At 40.0% G+C, this 18,770-nt stretch overlaps 1 protein-coding gene across 1 annotated transcript; it reads left to right on the top strand.

Annotated features, from left to right (window-relative positions):
• The first annotated feature begins 1,446 nt into the window (after positions 1 to 1,446).
• Positions 1,447 to 18,749, top strand: eps8l1a (eps8 like 1a). Its single transcript, XM_017456883.3, has 15 exons — positions 1,447 to 1,717; positions 4,927 to 5,008; positions 5,165 to 5,205; positions 5,875 to 6,004; positions 6,123 to 6,211; positions 6,344 to 6,418; positions 8,141 to 8,289; positions 11,498 to 11,642; positions 11,730 to 11,776; positions 15,000 to 15,099; positions 16,355 to 16,489; positions 16,820 to 16,946; positions 17,917 to 18,082; positions 18,230 to 18,362; positions 18,482 to 18,749. Exons 1-15 carry the CDS (start codon positions 1,703 to 1,705, stop codon positions 18,566 to 18,568), a joined length of 1,521 nt encoding a protein of 506 aa, XP_017312372.1. The 5' UTR covers positions 1,447 to 1,702; the 3' UTR covers positions 18,569 to 18,749.
• Positions 18,750 to 18,770: the final 21 nt, after the last annotated feature.

Genomic DNA, 18,770 nt, shown 5'->3' with positions numbered 1-18,770 from the left:
AAAATTTTCAGCATATGTTATTTAGCATTAATAATTAAAATATGTATATAATTTCTAGGGTGCCCTTGGCTCCTGAAGGTTTGTGATTTTCTACCTTTGGTTAGTGCTATGTCTGCCCCTGCTTTATGCTAAGGGTGATGGTATAGCTATAGGCCAGGGGTGTCCAATCTTATCCAGAAAGGGCCGGTGTGGGTGCAGGTTTTCATTCCAACCAAGCAGAAGCCACACCTGAATCTGTTGAAAGCCAAGATCAACTGATTAAACAGGTGGAATCAGGTGTGCCTGCTTGGTTGGAATGAAAACCTGCACCCACACGGACCATTTCCGGATAAGATTGCCCACCCCTGGTGTAGAGTGTAAGTCACTTAAAGGTACTGGGTTGTAATTCTCAGACAGGGAGGCACCCAAATTTGAACCAGGAACCTCTTGGTCTGCATTATTCTATCATGTCTGTCATGAGGTTATAGCTCAGTGGCAGAGCATTTGACTGCAGTGCAAGAGGTCCCCTGTTCAAATCTAATTGCCCTCTCTCCAAGTTGCATTGCTGTGTCTTTTAAGTGATTTGCAATCTGCTCCATTTTTGTGAAGTGGGGCCTACATGGATCGGACTTGTTTGTCCAGCACATCCCACAGATGCGTGATCAGGTTGAGATCTGGGGAATTTGGAGGGCAAGTGAACACCTTGAACTCTTTGTCATGTTCCTCAAACCGTTCCTGAACAATTTATTGCAGTGTGGCAGGGCGCATTAACCTCCTGAAAGATGCCATTCCCATTAGGGAATACTTACGTTTTTCCTGCTTCAAACACATCGACTTTGAGAGCTGACTGTTCACTTGCTGCCTAATATATCCCACCCCTTGATAGATGCCATTTTAACAAGATAATCAATGCTATTCACTTCCCCTGTCAGTGGTTTTAATGTGATGGCGTACAGTCTGTCAGAAATCCACGTTATGCCTAGAAAGTGGTATGAGTCGATTTCTAAGAATTCAAACATAGCTGACATTTTCTTTCTTCATTAGTTAATCATCACCGATGAGTTAAATCTGGGTTAGAAGAGTTAAAGGCCATGTCAGTATTCCTCAATCTTGTTACCTGCATGCCTTGTCTATTAGTTTCACCGTAGTTACTGAATAATTCATGGTAGTTTACGACTCAGTGATATGCTTAAATAAATAGCACAATACTAAGCCAATAGTTTAAGGGGTTAATCAATTGTTTATAAAACAGTTGGCTACCTTCAGGAAATGTTTTGAATGATACTGGTCACTTCGGGGATGAAAAATGGCTCTGAAGGTACCAGGTACACCTGCAGGCACTAAGGTAACAACATTCTTTTAATACCTCTGAGAGAGAAAGAGAGCGAGAGCTGGTTAGACAGGCTTTGCTGAGTGTCCTTGGTGTAGGCGTGTGTATGTACATGTATGTGGTCAGAAATAGTTGCTTCCTGGAACGTGACTACTCATGTATGTTTGAGAGAGAACAAAAACCTTTTAAATTAATCTATTAACTCAATCTGCCAGTTATCTGAAACACTCGACAGACAGTCAAAGCACACTGAGGGTGCGAACCTTAGATACAGAGAGGGAGGGAGAGAGCGGGTGAGCGAGAGAGAGGTTGGCCGAGACCTGACAGGTGTTCTTGTTTTTCTTGTTTCTGCATTTCTCTATGAGGCGTAAACAGAAGATGTAAGACTGACGCATGGCTACTCGTAAGGTAAGACGTTAACATATTAATTCATTTTATCAATGTATTTTTTCCAAATGTCAGAATTGTAATTCAAAAGCATCGACTGTAAATGCAAAGGCGGGTTAAAGAAAGTTGTTGAATGACCACCAGATATTTTTAGGTATCTGAAGAAATCCCTTTAAAGACTTGTGTTTTGCTCGGACACTAATATATATATCATAGATATATATATATATATATATATATATATATATATATATATATATCTAATATATATATCAATAATATATCATAGAGTATATAAATGTTTGCAGTATATAGACATAATGTCAATCTTATATACATAAAATGCATATCGATATGTATATAGGATGCATGTTATGAAATGAAATGTTTCCCAGTTTGAGGTTATTTGAGCTTATACATGTTACAACACCGTAACTGTAATTGTGAATCTATTTCATGTTCCTTTTGCAATATTTAAAAATGATGCTAACAATCTGTACAATCTTTTTTTGTGTGTGTAAAAAGCATAAACCTGCTAACATTGGTGCTAAACAACAAATTATGTTGTAGTTTATAAACTAGAAGAGTTTTATTGTATGTGGAATGTGAGTTACACCATCCCTGCTTCTCAAATATCTCATAAAACAACCACAATGTACATATAAGATTGCACACACTTACAGGATACACCTTTTCACTTTACAGGTTTCTGTAGTGTAAGATTATTAAAAGACGGGCGTTTTGCAGAGTCATGGTACAGCATCGTGAAAAATACCTCCTCTTTTATACAGTATATGGTGTCAAGATTACAAACAGTATTGTTGTACCCTCAGAAAGCTTCATTACAGCCTTGACCATAACAGTTTCGGTAGAGATTCATCCGGTTCTTATGACATAACCAAAACCAGACACTTGACACCAGGTCAAATTACACAACCCTGCACGGGTTTGGGTCCTATAGCCTGAATATATACAGCTGATTCTGTCCTGTGATGTTCTTTTTCACATCTGGTGTAGATTATCTTGGTGTTTCTTTATTTAAGGAAGGTTAGAGAAATCTAAGCAGAGATAACATCGCTTGCGACTTGGACATTCCGCTGAAGGGGAGAGAAAATGCAGAAATGCAGGCTATAGTGTTTAATGTGATCCAGCACATGCACCTCAACTCACGAAGGATTTAGTAAACAACTAACTAGCTAATACGTTATAGTTAACACTTGTTTAAACTTAGTGGATAGCCACACACAGAACGTACATAGCAAAGATAGACCCACATGTCTGATTATATACTGCATACTGGATTTAGTACGAAGTAATCCATGTCATGGCATGCTGTTAGAGGAAAATAATCAGTGATGTTACTGTTAAAATGCTGATTATTGTGATATAACAGCACGTTACGATATGTTTTATTCTTCTTATTTCACAGCAACTTGCCAATGATTGTCATTTTTAATTTATTAAGAACGACACATCATACATTTCACCCATTTATAATTACATTTAATGTTGGGGAAAATCTGTGTTTCCTGTTATCACTTACATTATAGCACCTATAAACAGTTGTTCAGTCATGAAACTTACATTTTTTCTCTCTTGAAGTTAGAGCTTAAAGTTACAGCTTTACCTCTGTCTGGTACAAAGCGCGGACACTGGAGACTCCTTCCAAATACGTTAAATAAACTTCTACCGACAGAAAGATTCACCATATCAACAATGAGATATTTTTGATTGTTAAAATCTGTTAAAATCAAAATATTGAGAGCAATACTGTCAGAACTGCTGTTATGTAAAATTTATCATTACCTTCACCTCAGCTTTGAGAATTCAATACATTAAGAAATATCCATCCATCCATTTTCTGTACTGCTTCTCCTACCGGGTCACGGGGAACCTGGAGCCTATCCCAGGGAGCACAGGGCACAAGGCGGGGGACACCCTGGATGGGGTGCCGATCCATCGCAGGGCACACAATCACATACACATTCACACACCCATTCATACACTTTAGGCATGCCAATCAGCCTATCGTGCATGTCTTTGGTCTGGGGGAGGAAACTGGGGTACGTGGAGGAAACCCCCGCAGCACGGTGAGAACATGCACGCTCTGCACACACAGGGCAGTAGTGGGAATTGAACCCTTAACCCTGGAGGTGTGAGGCTAACCACGAAGCCACGTGCACCCTTATAAAGAAAGATAGATGGCTAAACCACTCAGCCAAAAATAAAAAACATAAATAAAAACAGTCACTAAAAAGTGCTGTCTGTATGGTGGAGACGGATGGAGGAAGAGGACAGTGTAGAGGTTCTATGTAACACTTTTGCAGGAATAATTTGTATGCAGTAAGGCAGGATCAATACTACTCCTACCACTCCTCCGCCTCCTCCTCCTAGTACTCCTATTTCTTGCCCTCCTCTTATTTTTTCTACTACTACTACTACTACAGCTCCTCCAACTCCTCCTCCTCATCGTATTACTACTACTACATCTACTACTTATGCAGTTTCTCCTCCCCATCCTCCTCCTCCTCCTCCTTGTACTTCTCCTGCTACTACTACTACTACTACTACTACTACTACTACTACTACTTCTTCTTCCACTACTACAACTTCTCCACTGCCTCCTACTCCTCCTACTACTACTACTACTACTACAAGTTACTATTGCTACTACAACAACAACAACAACTACTTCTCTTATTTTTTCTACTACTACCTCTACTACTTCTACTTCTAATGCAGCCCCTCCTACTACTTCTTCTACTACTACTAGCACTTCCTCTTCCTCTTCCTCTTCTTCTTCTTCTTCTTCTTCTTCTTGTACTACTACTATTGCAGCTCCTCCTCCTCATCCCCCTTCTCCTTCTCCTCCTCCTACTTCAACTCTTCTTCTTCTTCATCTTCTTCTTCTTCTGCTACTAATGTGGCTCCTCTTCCTACTACTTCTACGACTACAACTGCGATTACTTCTACAACTATTAATACTAGTAGTAGTAGTAGTAATAGTAGTAGTATTGTGCACCACCACACCCCGCACCCCAAACAACTCAAGCTCAAAAGTATACAAATTATTACTGCTATCACATAAAATGTCATGTCTATATACTTAAAGACTGCACAAATGATATTTCTGGACCATTGTGTATGGCAGGACAAAAGAGACAGCTAACATAAAACTCCCTGCAGAGAAAATTGTTTGGATAACTTATACCTCTCTGTTCCTCTCTCAGATGAATCCCCCACCGGTTGTTCCCAAGAAACATTCTTTCCTCAGACCTTTTCCTACGGAGGGCCAGCCTGCTCATACGCAAGGTGTGTCCTCTGTTTTACTGGCTGTCTGTGGAACAAAATAGGGGACATTTTATCATTCTGTTCAAGTTTGTTATTTTCAAACATCACCGAATAAAATAAATGAATATAATACGTGCTTAAGTCATTGTGTTTTTTCTTATGCTTTTTTTTTTTCAGTGAATGGGAAGGAAAGCGTTAGACAACCAGAACATAACGTGGTGTGTATGAACAAGTTGTCAATTAATTTACAGTACAGATATACACAGATTTACCTAGTCTTTGGCAGATTGGTTATTAGCAGCGTATATATTTTGAAAGGATTTATTTCACCGTTCTGTAAATTTTTGTGTACAATTACTGTCGATAGCCCATCAATTCCTATGTACCGGTTGTCAACCCCGCTTCACCCATTCATCAATGGAAAGGGACCACTAAAGGGCCAATCCTGGATGATTATCCATGTTTAACTCAGCAGTACCATTGAAATGGTAGTGTGTGTGGTGTTTATATGAGTGTATCTGCTGCAGCAGATTCTGTTTGACACACATATTTTATTGGTGCAAGTTATATATTACAGCTCAGTTTTTCCATGCAGAGAGTGCACTAATCATCCTCTGGTCTACTTCAATATCAGTGTTTCACCACAGCACCGATGTTAGTTGGACATTTTTAGGTTTTTTTTGGTTTTCAACGCAGCTGCTGAGAATGATTCCATTGATGCACGGGGTGGATAGGATATGGGGTATGATAGGATTTCAATTGGTAATTGTACACATACAAAGTGCATTTATATGACAGGTGTATTTGATGAAATGGCCACTGATTGTAGGGAGGTAAGTGGGTGTGTATTAAATTACATGGTAAAGAGCATACTGTCTGTCTCTCAGGAGCTGTTAAACCACTGCTTTTCTGATGTGGAGCGCTTCATGGCCCAACTGCAGCAGGCAGCTGATGCTCAGCGCACTCTGCAGCAAAACATGCAAAGAAAGAAGAACGACAAGAAGAAGAAGCAGGGTTGTAAGAGAGGAGTCAGACAAAGGGATTGGGATATTTAATTGGGACATAAATGAGGAAAAACTACAGTAAAAGGTTTGATATAAAGACTGTGGTGTGTGTGTGTGTGCGTATGCTGTAGATGATGTCATGATGACACAAGTAAGCCCTCCATCCGAACAAGAGTTTGTGGACATTTTCCAGAAGATTAAATACTCATTCAGTTTGCTGGTAATGTAATCTTTCATCACAGTCTCTCTTTAAACTGTGCTGATTTATTATTATTAATATTTTTCTTATTCTTTGCATCCATGACTGTTTTAGTTTTCATTCACAGCTACAGTATGTTGTTTGATATTCCAGGACTGTTTGAAGACACACATAGCAGATCCAAACTCAGAGGAGCTTATGCATTACCTGTTCGTTCCTCTCGACCTGGTTAGTGTACACAGATCATATCTGTAGCAAATATGTCTTTGTTTGTTTGCTTCACCTTCTGTACAGTGACCTGGGAAAACCCTTCACATGAGGAAATTACAGTATACACTCACTGTTCATGCAATCATCTTATCAACCAATCATGTGGCAGCAGCGTGACGCACATACGTAGCTATCCCAAATCTTGCTTTATGGAAATCGCACATAACCTGCAAGGCTTTAGACATTTAAGACACTTAAGACACTACATGATCTTTAGAGTAACACAGACTAGGCCATTGAACATAACATTTCAAGAAATTAACAGAAATATACAATGAGAAAGAAGAAAAAAACCTCTGAAACGGGAAACAGTGAACTCAGTGGCAACAATGTAACATGGTCTTCAAATAAACAGAGTCCTTGGTTAAAGTGTTCTTTTCTAACAGCTTTGTTTTGCCAGAGTTTCCGTTTACGCGTTCACACTTTTCATTTGCTCTCCACAAGTTTACCGTCACCATTCTTTCACAAATCTCATACATGGGTGGGGCTTAACAGCGATTCACTCTTACAGGATAGTGAGATTTTGATTGACATCTCCCTGACCAGGAAGTAGAGACGTAAGTGGCAGAGCGTTTTGCAGAGCGTTCTGGATGCTGTTCTCTGTATAGTTATAGTGTTTGTACTTTGTAGTGGAAATTACTTATTACTTAGTATATTAGTTAGTAATTAATATTTGAGGATTGGGCAGTCTCATACGACTATTTTTTCCGAGATGAGCTCTCAGGAGCAGCACAGAGCATCGCCATAGTCGTCGTCATCATCATCATCATCATCCTCCATCTTCTCCTCCTCAGCTGGACACTTGAGCTCTCGATCCAAATCTCACTAGCCAATAAGAGTAAATTGCTGTTAAGTCCCGCCCGCGCAGGAGATTTGTACCAGAATGGCGACCGTAAACTTTTGGCGCATAAGCAAAAAAAGCTTAGAAAACTGCTAACAAAGAATGCTGTTTATTTGAAAACCATGTTAAATTTCTGCCACTGAGTTCACTGTTTTCAGTTTCAGAATGTTTTTCTTCTTTCTCACTGTATATTTTTGTTCGTTTTTTTGTTTTGTTTACAAATTTAATTCCATATATTATAAAGATTGCAAATAAATTTGGTGAAATGCATTCATAGTTTCTTAAAGACGAGATGTCAACATACTATAAGTTAAAAAAAAAAAAAAACTTTCCTTTTTTTTTTTGTTGAACTCAGCTACAGCAACATCCAGTGGGTTTTCCCAGACCGCCACACATTTGCCAAATCTATAACACAGTGTTCTCTTCATGTGCTCGATGTTTAAGTAAACAAAGCTTTAAATCAATAGATCACTGCAAGCGTGATCAGAGTAATGATTTCTATTTCCTATTTTCCTGAATAATAAATTCCTTTTTTATTGCTGAAACTATGGACAGTTCACCTGATCCCTGTCTTTGACTACAGCTCTATCTCTGAAAGGACAAAATAAAGATTCACAGTAGACCTTAAATATACAAATACATTTGACTGTAGAATTCATGAAAGCAGAAACATTTGTTGATTTTAGCAGTTAGTAAATATGCAATATAAATATAAGACTCTATAAAACTGATAATCTTATGTATATAAAAGCAAATTCTGTACTGTGTATATATATATACAGTAGGTGTGTGTGTGTGTGTGTGTGTGTGTGTGTGTGTGTGTGTGTGTGTGTGCCCAGATGGTCAAAACTACAGGTGGTCCTGACTTGGCAGCCGGTGTGTCCAGTCCTGCACTGACCAGTGGAGCCATTTCTCTACTGCAGCAGTATATCACACAGGAGGAAAGAGAGTTGTGGAGCTCTCTCGGCCCCAACTGGACCCATCCAAAGTCAGTATTACAGGTTTTCACTCATTTCAGAGCACAGAGCACATTCAGAGCACATTTCATGCTCCATTTTCTAAAATGTTAAGCATGACCACTAAAACTATAATTACCCAGGACTGCACAAATACTTCTTTTGAGTCTGTTTCAAACCACAAAACAGATATAACTTTTTTAAAGATACACATTCAACAAAAATACATGGCATTGGAGCATGTTTGCGATCTAAAAAGAACCACAGGACACATTTCTGTATGTGTTCCTAAGTGTTTCCTAAGATCCAGGCTTAGGGCTTCATTGGATAACACTTTATTTGGATAGTTCCCTTTAGACACTGCAAACATTAAAGAAACCATCTATAGACTGTCTACAACCTGCCAACTACACTAACTATTACAAGTGTTAATCCCCCGTCCTCTTTAGACTAGTACCATGAACAGATGGGACATGCTTTGAACTTGAAACTGAAAATAAATGCTCCCTATTTTCTCCCCAATTTGGTCACTTGTCAATTCCCATCTACCAACCAGCTCTCCCCTATCATACGACAGATACCAACCAGAGAGTATGAAGGCTAAAATGTGCTTCTATCAAGACATGTAAAGCCAGCCAACCTCATCTCTTTGATTTATTCATGCTGCATCAAAGGGAAACACAACACAGTCAGAGCAGAGCACTCTTCCACATTTATCAGCTTATAGACTTTTAGCATTGCAGTGATTGACAGGGGAGCGAGAGTATACCATCCCTCCCACCCAGAAAGCATGGGCAATTTTGTAAGGTGGCTTAGTGGTTAGCACGTTTGCCTCACACCTCTGGGGCTGGGGACTTGAATCCCACATCTGCCCGGCCTTGCATCAGGTTCTTCATCCCCCAGTCCAAGGACATGTGTTGTAGGCTGATTGGCATTTCCAAATTGTCCTTAGTGTGTCATTGTGCCCTGCAATTGGTATGTACCCTGTCCAGCAGGTCCTCCACCTCGTACCCCAAGCTCACTGGGATAGGCTCCAGGCTCCCCCGCGACCCTGCGTAGGATAAGTGGTATGGAAAATGGATGGATGGATGGAAGTCATAATACTTTGCTGGTTCCACCAGTTCACAGCCCCTGATCTATAGACTAACAATTTGTCCCTTTTGCATTTACTTTATTTGGATGGTTCGGATTTTAGCCCTTGATGTTTAGTAGATTATCGCTAGACCATCAAACTATTAATCCCAATTTCAGTATTAGCTAATGTTGATTTTATTGAAACTTTTCTGCCGTTGTTGAGAATCAGTTGGCAGGCTTCTGCATGGCAGTCTATATATGATATGGTTTGCAGAGTGTCTATTGTCCAAATAAAATACTAGCCTCTTTTGGGTGTGCCAGAATCTGCACAGATTCTGATGCCTGATGCAAAATGGACAAATAAACAATGACCATATTGTCAAACAATCAATATAAGCATGTCACACCCAGTAAACTTCAATAAGCCTGTTAAACCTGACTAAAACTTTTCATGTAAACAAGGGTGGTGATGGATTCAAGTGCAGTTAAAAGCTTTATTTAAAGAGACAGGCAGACAAATCAATAAGTAAAAACATAGTCAAGAACAGGCGTGGGTCAGGCGATCTGCATACGGGCATAAACTGGGCGTAGATGAGAAACGAGAAACGAAGGCAGGATCAAAAACATAAAATGCAGAACAAAGATCAAAGGCTTGGTATGACTCAGGTGGCAAAAAACACGGAAGCTCAATACTTTACGATGTGACAATGAAACACAAGGGGTTTAAATACACAAACTAATAACGCAGAACAGCTGAGACACATTAGGGATAACCAATAATATTACAGGGGCGGAGACAGGACAGAAACCAAAACAAAACACACGTGTCAAAAGTAAACAAAGTATGAAAACCTGGAAATGTGCGCTGTCGTGCTACAGGCTGTTGAGCGCGCTGCTTGCACTTCAGGCAGTTCATGTGTGCTAAATGCTCTGGCAGTCAGTGCGAGGGGAATTCCATGAAAAGAGTCTCCCTCAAGGGTGCTTCTCCAAAAGCGCCAAAAACACTACTTCTTTCAGAGGAGCTGGTGAGCAGACATAAGGCATACAGGCAGAAATCAGGAGGTGAGTCGGCGACAGGCTCGCTGGGGTTAGATGGCTGGGCTTGGACATGATCACCGTGCTTCTTAGGTGGCAACCAGGCTTGGGAGGCCGTGTCATCAGCATCAGGTGTGAGCAAAGCTTAGTGGGCCGTGTTGTCAGCCTCAGGCGTGAGCAATGCTTAGTGGGCCGTGTCGTCAACCTCAAGCGTGAGCAAAACTTGATGGGCCATCTCGACGGCCTCTAACTGGAACATGGCTCAGTGGGCCATCTCGTTGGCCTCTGGCTGGAACCTGGCTTGGAGATGAGGTCACCACGTCAGTTTTTGGAGGGAGCTCTGCAGGTGAGGCCGCTATGTCGGCCTTTGACTGGAGCTTGGCTGTGAAGGCCACCCTGTCGGCCTCGGTCTGGACCTGGGCTGTGAAGGCCGCCCTGTCGGCCTCGGTCTGGAGCTGGGCTATGGAGGTCGCCCTGTCAGCCTCTGGCTCCCTCTCATAGTGCATGGTGAACTGCTGAGTGGGTTCGTTCGTCAGGCTGGCACTCCCCAAAAATTTTTCCAGGTCGGGTTAAAACTCTGGACACCCAAAAACCTTGACTAAAAGTACAACAAACTGGGCTACGCTGTTAAGGCTGTTGGATCTCAGTGCAATCAGGACCTCTGTCCACTGGCAGGCTGGGCCAGTGATCCAGGACAGCATGAACTCCGGCCACTACTTTTCTTCAGGCTTGGGGTCCACCAGACTTGCGAAATAAAACTGATACTGTAGAAGAAAGCTTTCAGGATAAACTGAAAAGCCATCAAATTGTTCTGGGGGAATCAAGAAAGTCCACTGGGAAGTACTGAATGATTATGGTTATCTTCTCAGCATGGTTTGGCATCATGCTCCCTTTGCTTTCCTGCTCTATCCATGGTGGAGGCGAAGTATTCTCTCATGTAAACAAGGGTGGTGAGGGGTGGGGAATTCCATGACAAAACAATCACAGGTCTACATTATATCTGAGTTTCTGACTGCTATGTAATACAAACAATCACAAAACTCTAAGTAACAAAAAGTAAAACCATGTGTCCATGTGTGTGTGTGTGTGTGTGTGTGCGTGTGTATGTGTGTGTATGTGTGTGTGTGTCAGTTCACAGCATGCTAAATCAGCATCCCCGTATACTCCAGTGTTTCTGGACGGTTGGAAGCCTGATGCCTTTGATGCAAACGGTCAGGCTTTTGTAGATCCTGTTGAATCACAGAACAAAAAAGAGGCCCTGCTGCAACGTCAACAGGTTTTACATGCACCTTCACACACACTTAAACTTCTATTTCCCATATTAAATAACACTACTTTCATTATATTCCACCTGTCATTTCAGTTAGAAAATAGGCAGCCCTCATCACCTGTCCAGCACACAGATGAAAGGTAAATGCTGACTATTGTGAGCCTTTACATACATTACATCCTGTTTTGATTCTTGTGAGCTATCTGTTTGATTAATTTTTAACCCAGTTTTTTTTTTTATACCATATTATTTGGTCCCACAAGGTGAAAACAGATAAACCATATAGCAATCACACTTTACATATGTAGCTATAAAATAAACTGACCATAGAGTATTCAAGCTAAGTGAAATAAATGACCATGCGCATACATGTTTAAAAAGTGCTTATTTATTTTTTTTACATGATCATGCAACTACCTGTCAGTTAACTTCAGTAACATCAGTTACATGTACATGAAGTTACCTCAGAATGATTGCACATTTTCTCTGACCCAAAAAATGTTCACTTTTATCGGTTAAAGCCGAAATTTGATGCATTAAAACACCAGAAATAGTCTTTAAAGTCCCCATGGAATAAAAATGGAACTTTTGTGGCTTTTAATATGAATATACAGGGTTAGGAGGGCTACTGTAAAAATATATTCCGTTACAGTTACAAATGACCTCATAAAAAATGTAATCAGTAACGTCATACAAGCATCACAATATGAAAGTAACGTAATCCGATTACTTTTGGATTACTTCAAGGTCACATATGTAAATAAAGTCAAGAGAAAAGCAATAAAAAAATACTTTTATTCGGAGCTTATTTTAGAGCTTAAAAACATATTCAAATGTTTGGATTTGTTTTAATAAATAAATCAATTTGTTGCTCATGTGAGTCACAACTGGCACGAGAGAACCAGAACTATAATCAAACAGCCATTTATATTATGTTATGCAGGTCTCCAGACAAAAAAATATATATATTAAGAAGGCATTGGCTCCAAATGATTTTTTAAGTGCTACATAAAAATTTTAAAACACTTACTTTCGGTCATCCTGTCATGTGTGTACGCTTGGCCTCCTTTTACAGCGTCAGCATTTACATCCAAGTTCACTTAAAGCGGGAACTGGACATCTTTTCCAACATGAGAACTATATACGGTCACAAAGAATTGTTCTGTACAAAGAATCTGAGCCAGTGTCACTGACTGTAATTATGTCAGTCTCACTTGGCCATTGAGTGTAGTTTGGCCTCCTCCTCTGTTTTGCAGAAAGCCAACGTTTGGCACGTGGTTCAGGATCAAACTGCTCAAGTGATGCTCAAGTGAAGCCATCTGTGCTGATCCTGATCAAGTCTTCCAAGATTGAATTGCGTACTTTTGATTTGATCCTGTTTTAAGCTGAAAAGCCCAAATTGGTAGGACAAGCAATATCTCAACTAGATGCATCCTGCTCAAAGCACGTGCCGTGTCGTTGTCATACGTCTTGCACACATTCTGTCAATTTTTCTTCATTAGTAATATCTGAGAGGTAAATTTGGTGAAAGGCAACTCTTCACATGCAATCATACAGGCGGTGTTGAATTGTATTTTTAGCTCCTTTCATTCAGTCTCGTCATGTAGTTCACATAAACAAGACACTGCTTGTGCTAACGGTGTTTTTTGTGGAGCACTCTGCGATTACATAGTCACAAGCTTTTTTATGCTTTTGACAATCGCTATGTTTTCTCACAGTAACTTTCTTGAAAATGGTAATGAAATCCATTTCCCCCGCTATTTCTCTGCCCTCTTTGGAACAAAAGCCACAAAAACTTTTCTGTGTGGGATGATCATAGATTAGAGATGCAAACTCTTGAAGTCTTAAAATGCCTTTCTGCACTTTTACTTGATTAACACGGAAAGATGATCCTCTCTCTCATGCTGGCACAACTGGAGCCTACTTTTTTAATAGCAGGTGTGCCATCAGCATTGGTGCTTGACGGATCTTTTGAAAAGTCTGATATTTTTTGTTTTGACATGTCTATCTGATGCGGTAAGATGATCCTCGCTTCCTGGATGAATTTGAACTCAGTGATACTGCTTTTTTTCCCACTGAAACTTTCATGCGCAGCGTCTCATTTTATTACGTCAACACAACAAATGGTGTGACAGACTACTCCTCACGGAACACCCGATTAAAAAGACATTACATGCAAATTTTTCAATCATAATGTGTACATTTATATTGTCACCAGTGGCAATCATAGCAAAAATATCATTCGCAAATTAATATTTTTGGTCGCAATTTTTCAACCATTTTACTCTGCAAATGTAAAATGTTTTTTTTTTTTTTTGAAGTAGCTATAACGGATTACAGTTACCATTTTTTGCATGTATTCTGCTACTCCCCAAGCCTGTGAATATATTAGCCTTAAGGTTATCTTTAAGCTAGCCTTGCTCCAAAACAATGTCAACGTTCGCATTTAGAAGATATGTGTTTAAATTTACAGTCTCTCTCTACCACCAATACGGATCAACAATTTTAATGGCATCATTCTGTACTTCAGCTTCTCATCAGATTTTATGTCCAATCAAAAGCTCTCTAGAATCTGAACGGTCCCACCCCCAACGTTATAAAAATCCATGGTACTAACCCAGGCTGTGAAGTAAGCTAAATGCTATTGGCTATTTAAAAAAAGGGGGGAGGAGCCACTCAATATGTTCCACACTTCCTGTTTCAGTGGAAATTACATCAACATATTGACTAACGCTGCACGTTGCAAGACACTTCACAGGGACTTTGAGGCAGCCGAAAACATTATTGCTTTCGTTTGGGAAAAGCTGTGTGATTGTGTGTGAAAATGAGCTAACTAGCATAAACCATCTTCTGTCTCATTAAGCACAAAATCAGTGTAATATTAAAGAGCTTTTAAGGGGGAAAAAATCATTAAAATTAGGTCTAGTCATTTGTAAATCTAACTGAACCACAAGAAAAAACAAAAACAAACCCAGATTAAGTAACCATGCTATTTAACCATTGCTAATAATTGTTAGCAAGCATTAGCATATTTACAGGGACAGTTTATAGTATAAAGTAATTTTTTTTTTAATATAATACAACATTTGAAAGAAACCATACTAAAGTATAAATGTGGTCTCCTACTTAGTAAGTACTCTGGGTATTTTTGACAAATTGAAAACATTGCTCACATATTGTGTACTTTATTCTTTTGGAGACTGTTGAGGTTAGCATGTACATGTGGTCTGCCATTTTGAACACACAGACTACATTATACTGACTTTTTTCCTGAACAGCTCCACATTGTAATCTGTAAACCTGTGTAATTTTACACTGGCTAACGGATAATTGTGTGAATGTTTATATATGTTTGTTGTGCAGTATGGAAACTCCGCATCCTGACCAGCTGTACCGCTGCACATATGACTTTGTGGCCCGAAACAGCAGTGAGATTTCAGTGATGCATGGAGAAACTCTCCAGGTACACACTCTAACTCCGTTCAACTTATTGGAAACCTTAAAAACTGGCACATCTGTTCGCCAAGATGTTAATAAAACAGGGGATCCTATAAATGCTATAAATATGATTTCAGCATAATCATATGAAAAATCATCTACAAACTTCTGCCCTCATGCCCTTCACTAAAACATACAGATGCACCTCAAAAAATTAGAATATCATGGAAAAGTTCATTTTTTCCCGTAATTTAATTCAGTAAGTGGAACTTTCATATATTCTAGATTTGTTACACATAAAGTGAAATATTTCAAGCCTTTTTTTTTGTCTTAATCTCGATGATTACGGCTTACAGCTCATAGAAATAAAAAAAACAGTATCTCAAAATATTAGAATAAAGAATTTATAATACAGAATTTATGCACCCAGTAATCAGTCGGGGCTTTAGTCCATTTGCATGAATTACTGCATCAATGCAGCGTGGCATGGAGGCGTGTGGCCTCCTGAGGCCTGTGGCACTGCTGAGGTGTTCTGGAAGCCCAGGTTGCTTTGATAGCCTTCAGCTCGTCTGTATTGTTGGGTCTGGTGTCTCTCGTAGATTCTCTATGGGGTTCAGGTCAGGTGAGGTGGCTGGCCAATCAAGTACAGTAATACCACGGTCAGAAAACCAGCTACTAGTAGTTTTGGCACTGTGGGCAGGTTCACAGTCCTGCTGGAAAAGGAAATCAGTATCTTCATAAAGCTTGTCAGCAGATGGAAGCATGAAGTTCTCTAAAATCTCCTGGTAGACGCTGCATCGAGTCTCGACTTGAGAAAACACAGTGGACCAACACCAGTGGATGACATGGCATCCCAAATCATCACTGACTGTGGAAACTTCACACTGGACTTCAAGCAGCTTGGATTCTGTAACTCTCCATTCTTCCTCCAGACTCTGGGACCTTGATATCCAAATGAAATGCAAAATTCGGAGCACTGAGCAACGGTCCATTTCTTTTTCTCCTTAGCCCAGGTAAGATGATTCTGACGTTGTCTCAGGTTCAGGAGTGGCTTGACACTATGAATATGACACTGTGACATTTCTGTATTATAAATTCTTTATTCTAATATTTACTGGGTTTTCACTTTATGTTTAATGAATCTAGAATATATGATAGTTCCACTTTTTGAATAAAATTACGGGAAAAAAATGAACATTTCCACAATATTCACATTTTTTGACATACACCTGTATAGTACATAAAGTCCATTGCAACGTTTTCACCTCTCTTTCTGCTAGGTGTTGGATTCGTCTGGGCGATGGTGGAAGTGTAGGAACAGCTATGACCAGATTGGCTTTGTTTCGTCAAATATTCTGGAGCCCGTCAACCAGACAGAGCTAGACAGCAGCGTGATAATGCGCAAGCCATCTACGGTGAGGCATATCCACTACTCACTGTAGAAAGACACACACACTGTACACGCATACACAGATACACACATTAAATCCTGCATTCTTATGTGCCCCCTTGTGGCTTGGGGGCCCTAAACATCTGTTTATCCCATTTATCCCAGCTTTTGAGGAACTTCCATTGGCATAATGATGACTCAATGCTCTGTCTAAACATAAACTTAACCCTAAGTTTAACATTAACATCATTAACCAGAAGGAAATGTTTTGACTCTATTATATAGATAAATAAAAAACTGCATTTACCCTCCCCCTTTACACTCAAATCTTAACTCTACACTTCAATTTCTACAGAAAGCTCATTTGTCTCCCCTGGGAGTTGGACGCTTTTCATATATAGCACCCAATCCAGGGAGAGACCATGCCCACACCGAGTCCCGCCCTGTCAGCATGCCACCAATGGGAAGTGAGAGTGAGAAAGGTAAAATGTTTTTTTTTGTGTGTGTGTGTATGTCTCATGTTTGACACCTTTAATTTTGCAGTCCAGTACTATGTTTCAATACTGTTCTCTTCACACTTTCCTCAACAGCACATTGTGTGGGAGTTATAACAGGAAGTGTTGTTTTTTATATTTTTTTAAAAGAAGCAAATTCACCTTTAGTACAACCAAAAGCAAAACCTTCAGTACAACCACACCACCATGTAATTGATTTGAATTTGAATGGATTATTTCCTCTGACTTAATTATTATTATTATTATTATTTTTACAGATGTTTTAATTAGCAAGATTACTATGTGAATTTTTAAACAACTAATGTACTTATGAGTTAGCAGTTTTAGAGCAGTTTGCCTCGCACCTCCAGGGTTAGGAGTTTGAATCCCGTCTCCGCCCTGTGTACGCAGAGCTTGCATGTTCTCCTTGTGCCTCGGGGGTTTCCTCCCCAAGTCCAAAGACATGTAATAGACCTACTGGCATTTCCAGATTGTCCGTAGTGTGTGAATGGGTGTGCGATTGTGTCCAGGGTGTCCCTCGAGTTGGGCACGGAGTTCCCGAGGATAGACTCCAGGCTGGAGGATGGTGGAAAATGGATGGATAAGGAATTTGTTTTAATCTTGACTTGGAGGTGGTTTAAATCATACCCTACATCATTGGTCACCAACCCTCTTCCTTGAGATCTACAGTACCTTCCTGTAGGTTTCATCTCCAACCAAAATCTAACACACCTGTTTTAGTTGATCAAGAACTTATTAAAGCTATGATTAGATGGTCAGGTGGGCACGATTATAGTTGGAGCTGAAGTCTTCAGGGATGTAGATCTCCAGGAACAGGAACAGGGTTGGTGACCACTGCTTTAGATGGACTGCAGAAAACCAACCAATGTATGTGTTATGAAACATACGCACTGAATAAAATGTGTGAGACGTTAGTCAAATATCTTTCTATTCTCAGGAATGCTCATGAATAATGAGCTTGCACAATGGCTGACTAATGGGAGACCGGGATCAGTGCGGCCTCTGGTTATCAACAAGGCCCATGACACTACAGTACCTCTAAACTACCAGTCGTCTCCTGCTGAGGTACAGGAGTGGCTCAGAGCCAAAGGCTTCAGTGAAAAGTGAGTCTTTCTCTCCAATACACATCCACACCAGGCTAGCCAAACATGTCAATGTGTCCCTTTATTTTTATATGTAACTATGGAAAATTTACCAGCCCACTTAGTTTGTTTTACAATTTCAAGTCTCTCTCTTTGTCTCTCTCTCAGCACGGCGGACGATTTGGGGGTTCTCACCGGACCTCAGCTCTTCTCTCTGACTAAGGAGGAGCTGTGCAAGGTTTCTCCTCAAGAGGGGGCCAGAGTTTACAGCCAGATCATGGTGCAAAAAGCTCAGCTGGAGGTGACTTGCTTACACAAACACACACAATTTCGACATTTAAAAATAAATTCATAAATAAACATCAGTTTGTTCTTGGTGTGATACATGGAATATAATATTTGCTCTTTTCTGTCGCTCAGACTGAAAGAAAATCCACTGAGCTGGAGGCAGTGATGAGAAGACAAAAGATGAAACTGGATCCCGTATTAGAGGGGGGAGGACTTTAATTCACCACACACACGCGCACACACAGAGGCTAGGCCTGGCATCAAGAGCTTGTTCTGTGCAACTGTATAAGATTCTACTAAGTTTATATTCGTCTACTTCACAGGATATCTAATTTATTGCAGTGTTAGGATACAGTATGGATATAGAATTGTTTTTTATAGCATATATATATATATATATATATATATATATATATATATA

This window comes from Ictalurus punctatus, chromosome 2 (genome assembly GCF_001660625.3).
Source record: "Ictalurus punctatus breed USDA103 chromosome 2, Coco_2.0, whole genome shotgun sequence".
Lineage (NCBI taxonomy): Eukaryota > Metazoa > Chordata > Actinopteri > Siluriformes > Ictaluridae > Ictalurus > Ictalurus punctatus.
This window is presented reverse-complemented; position numbering and strand designations above follow the sequence as displayed.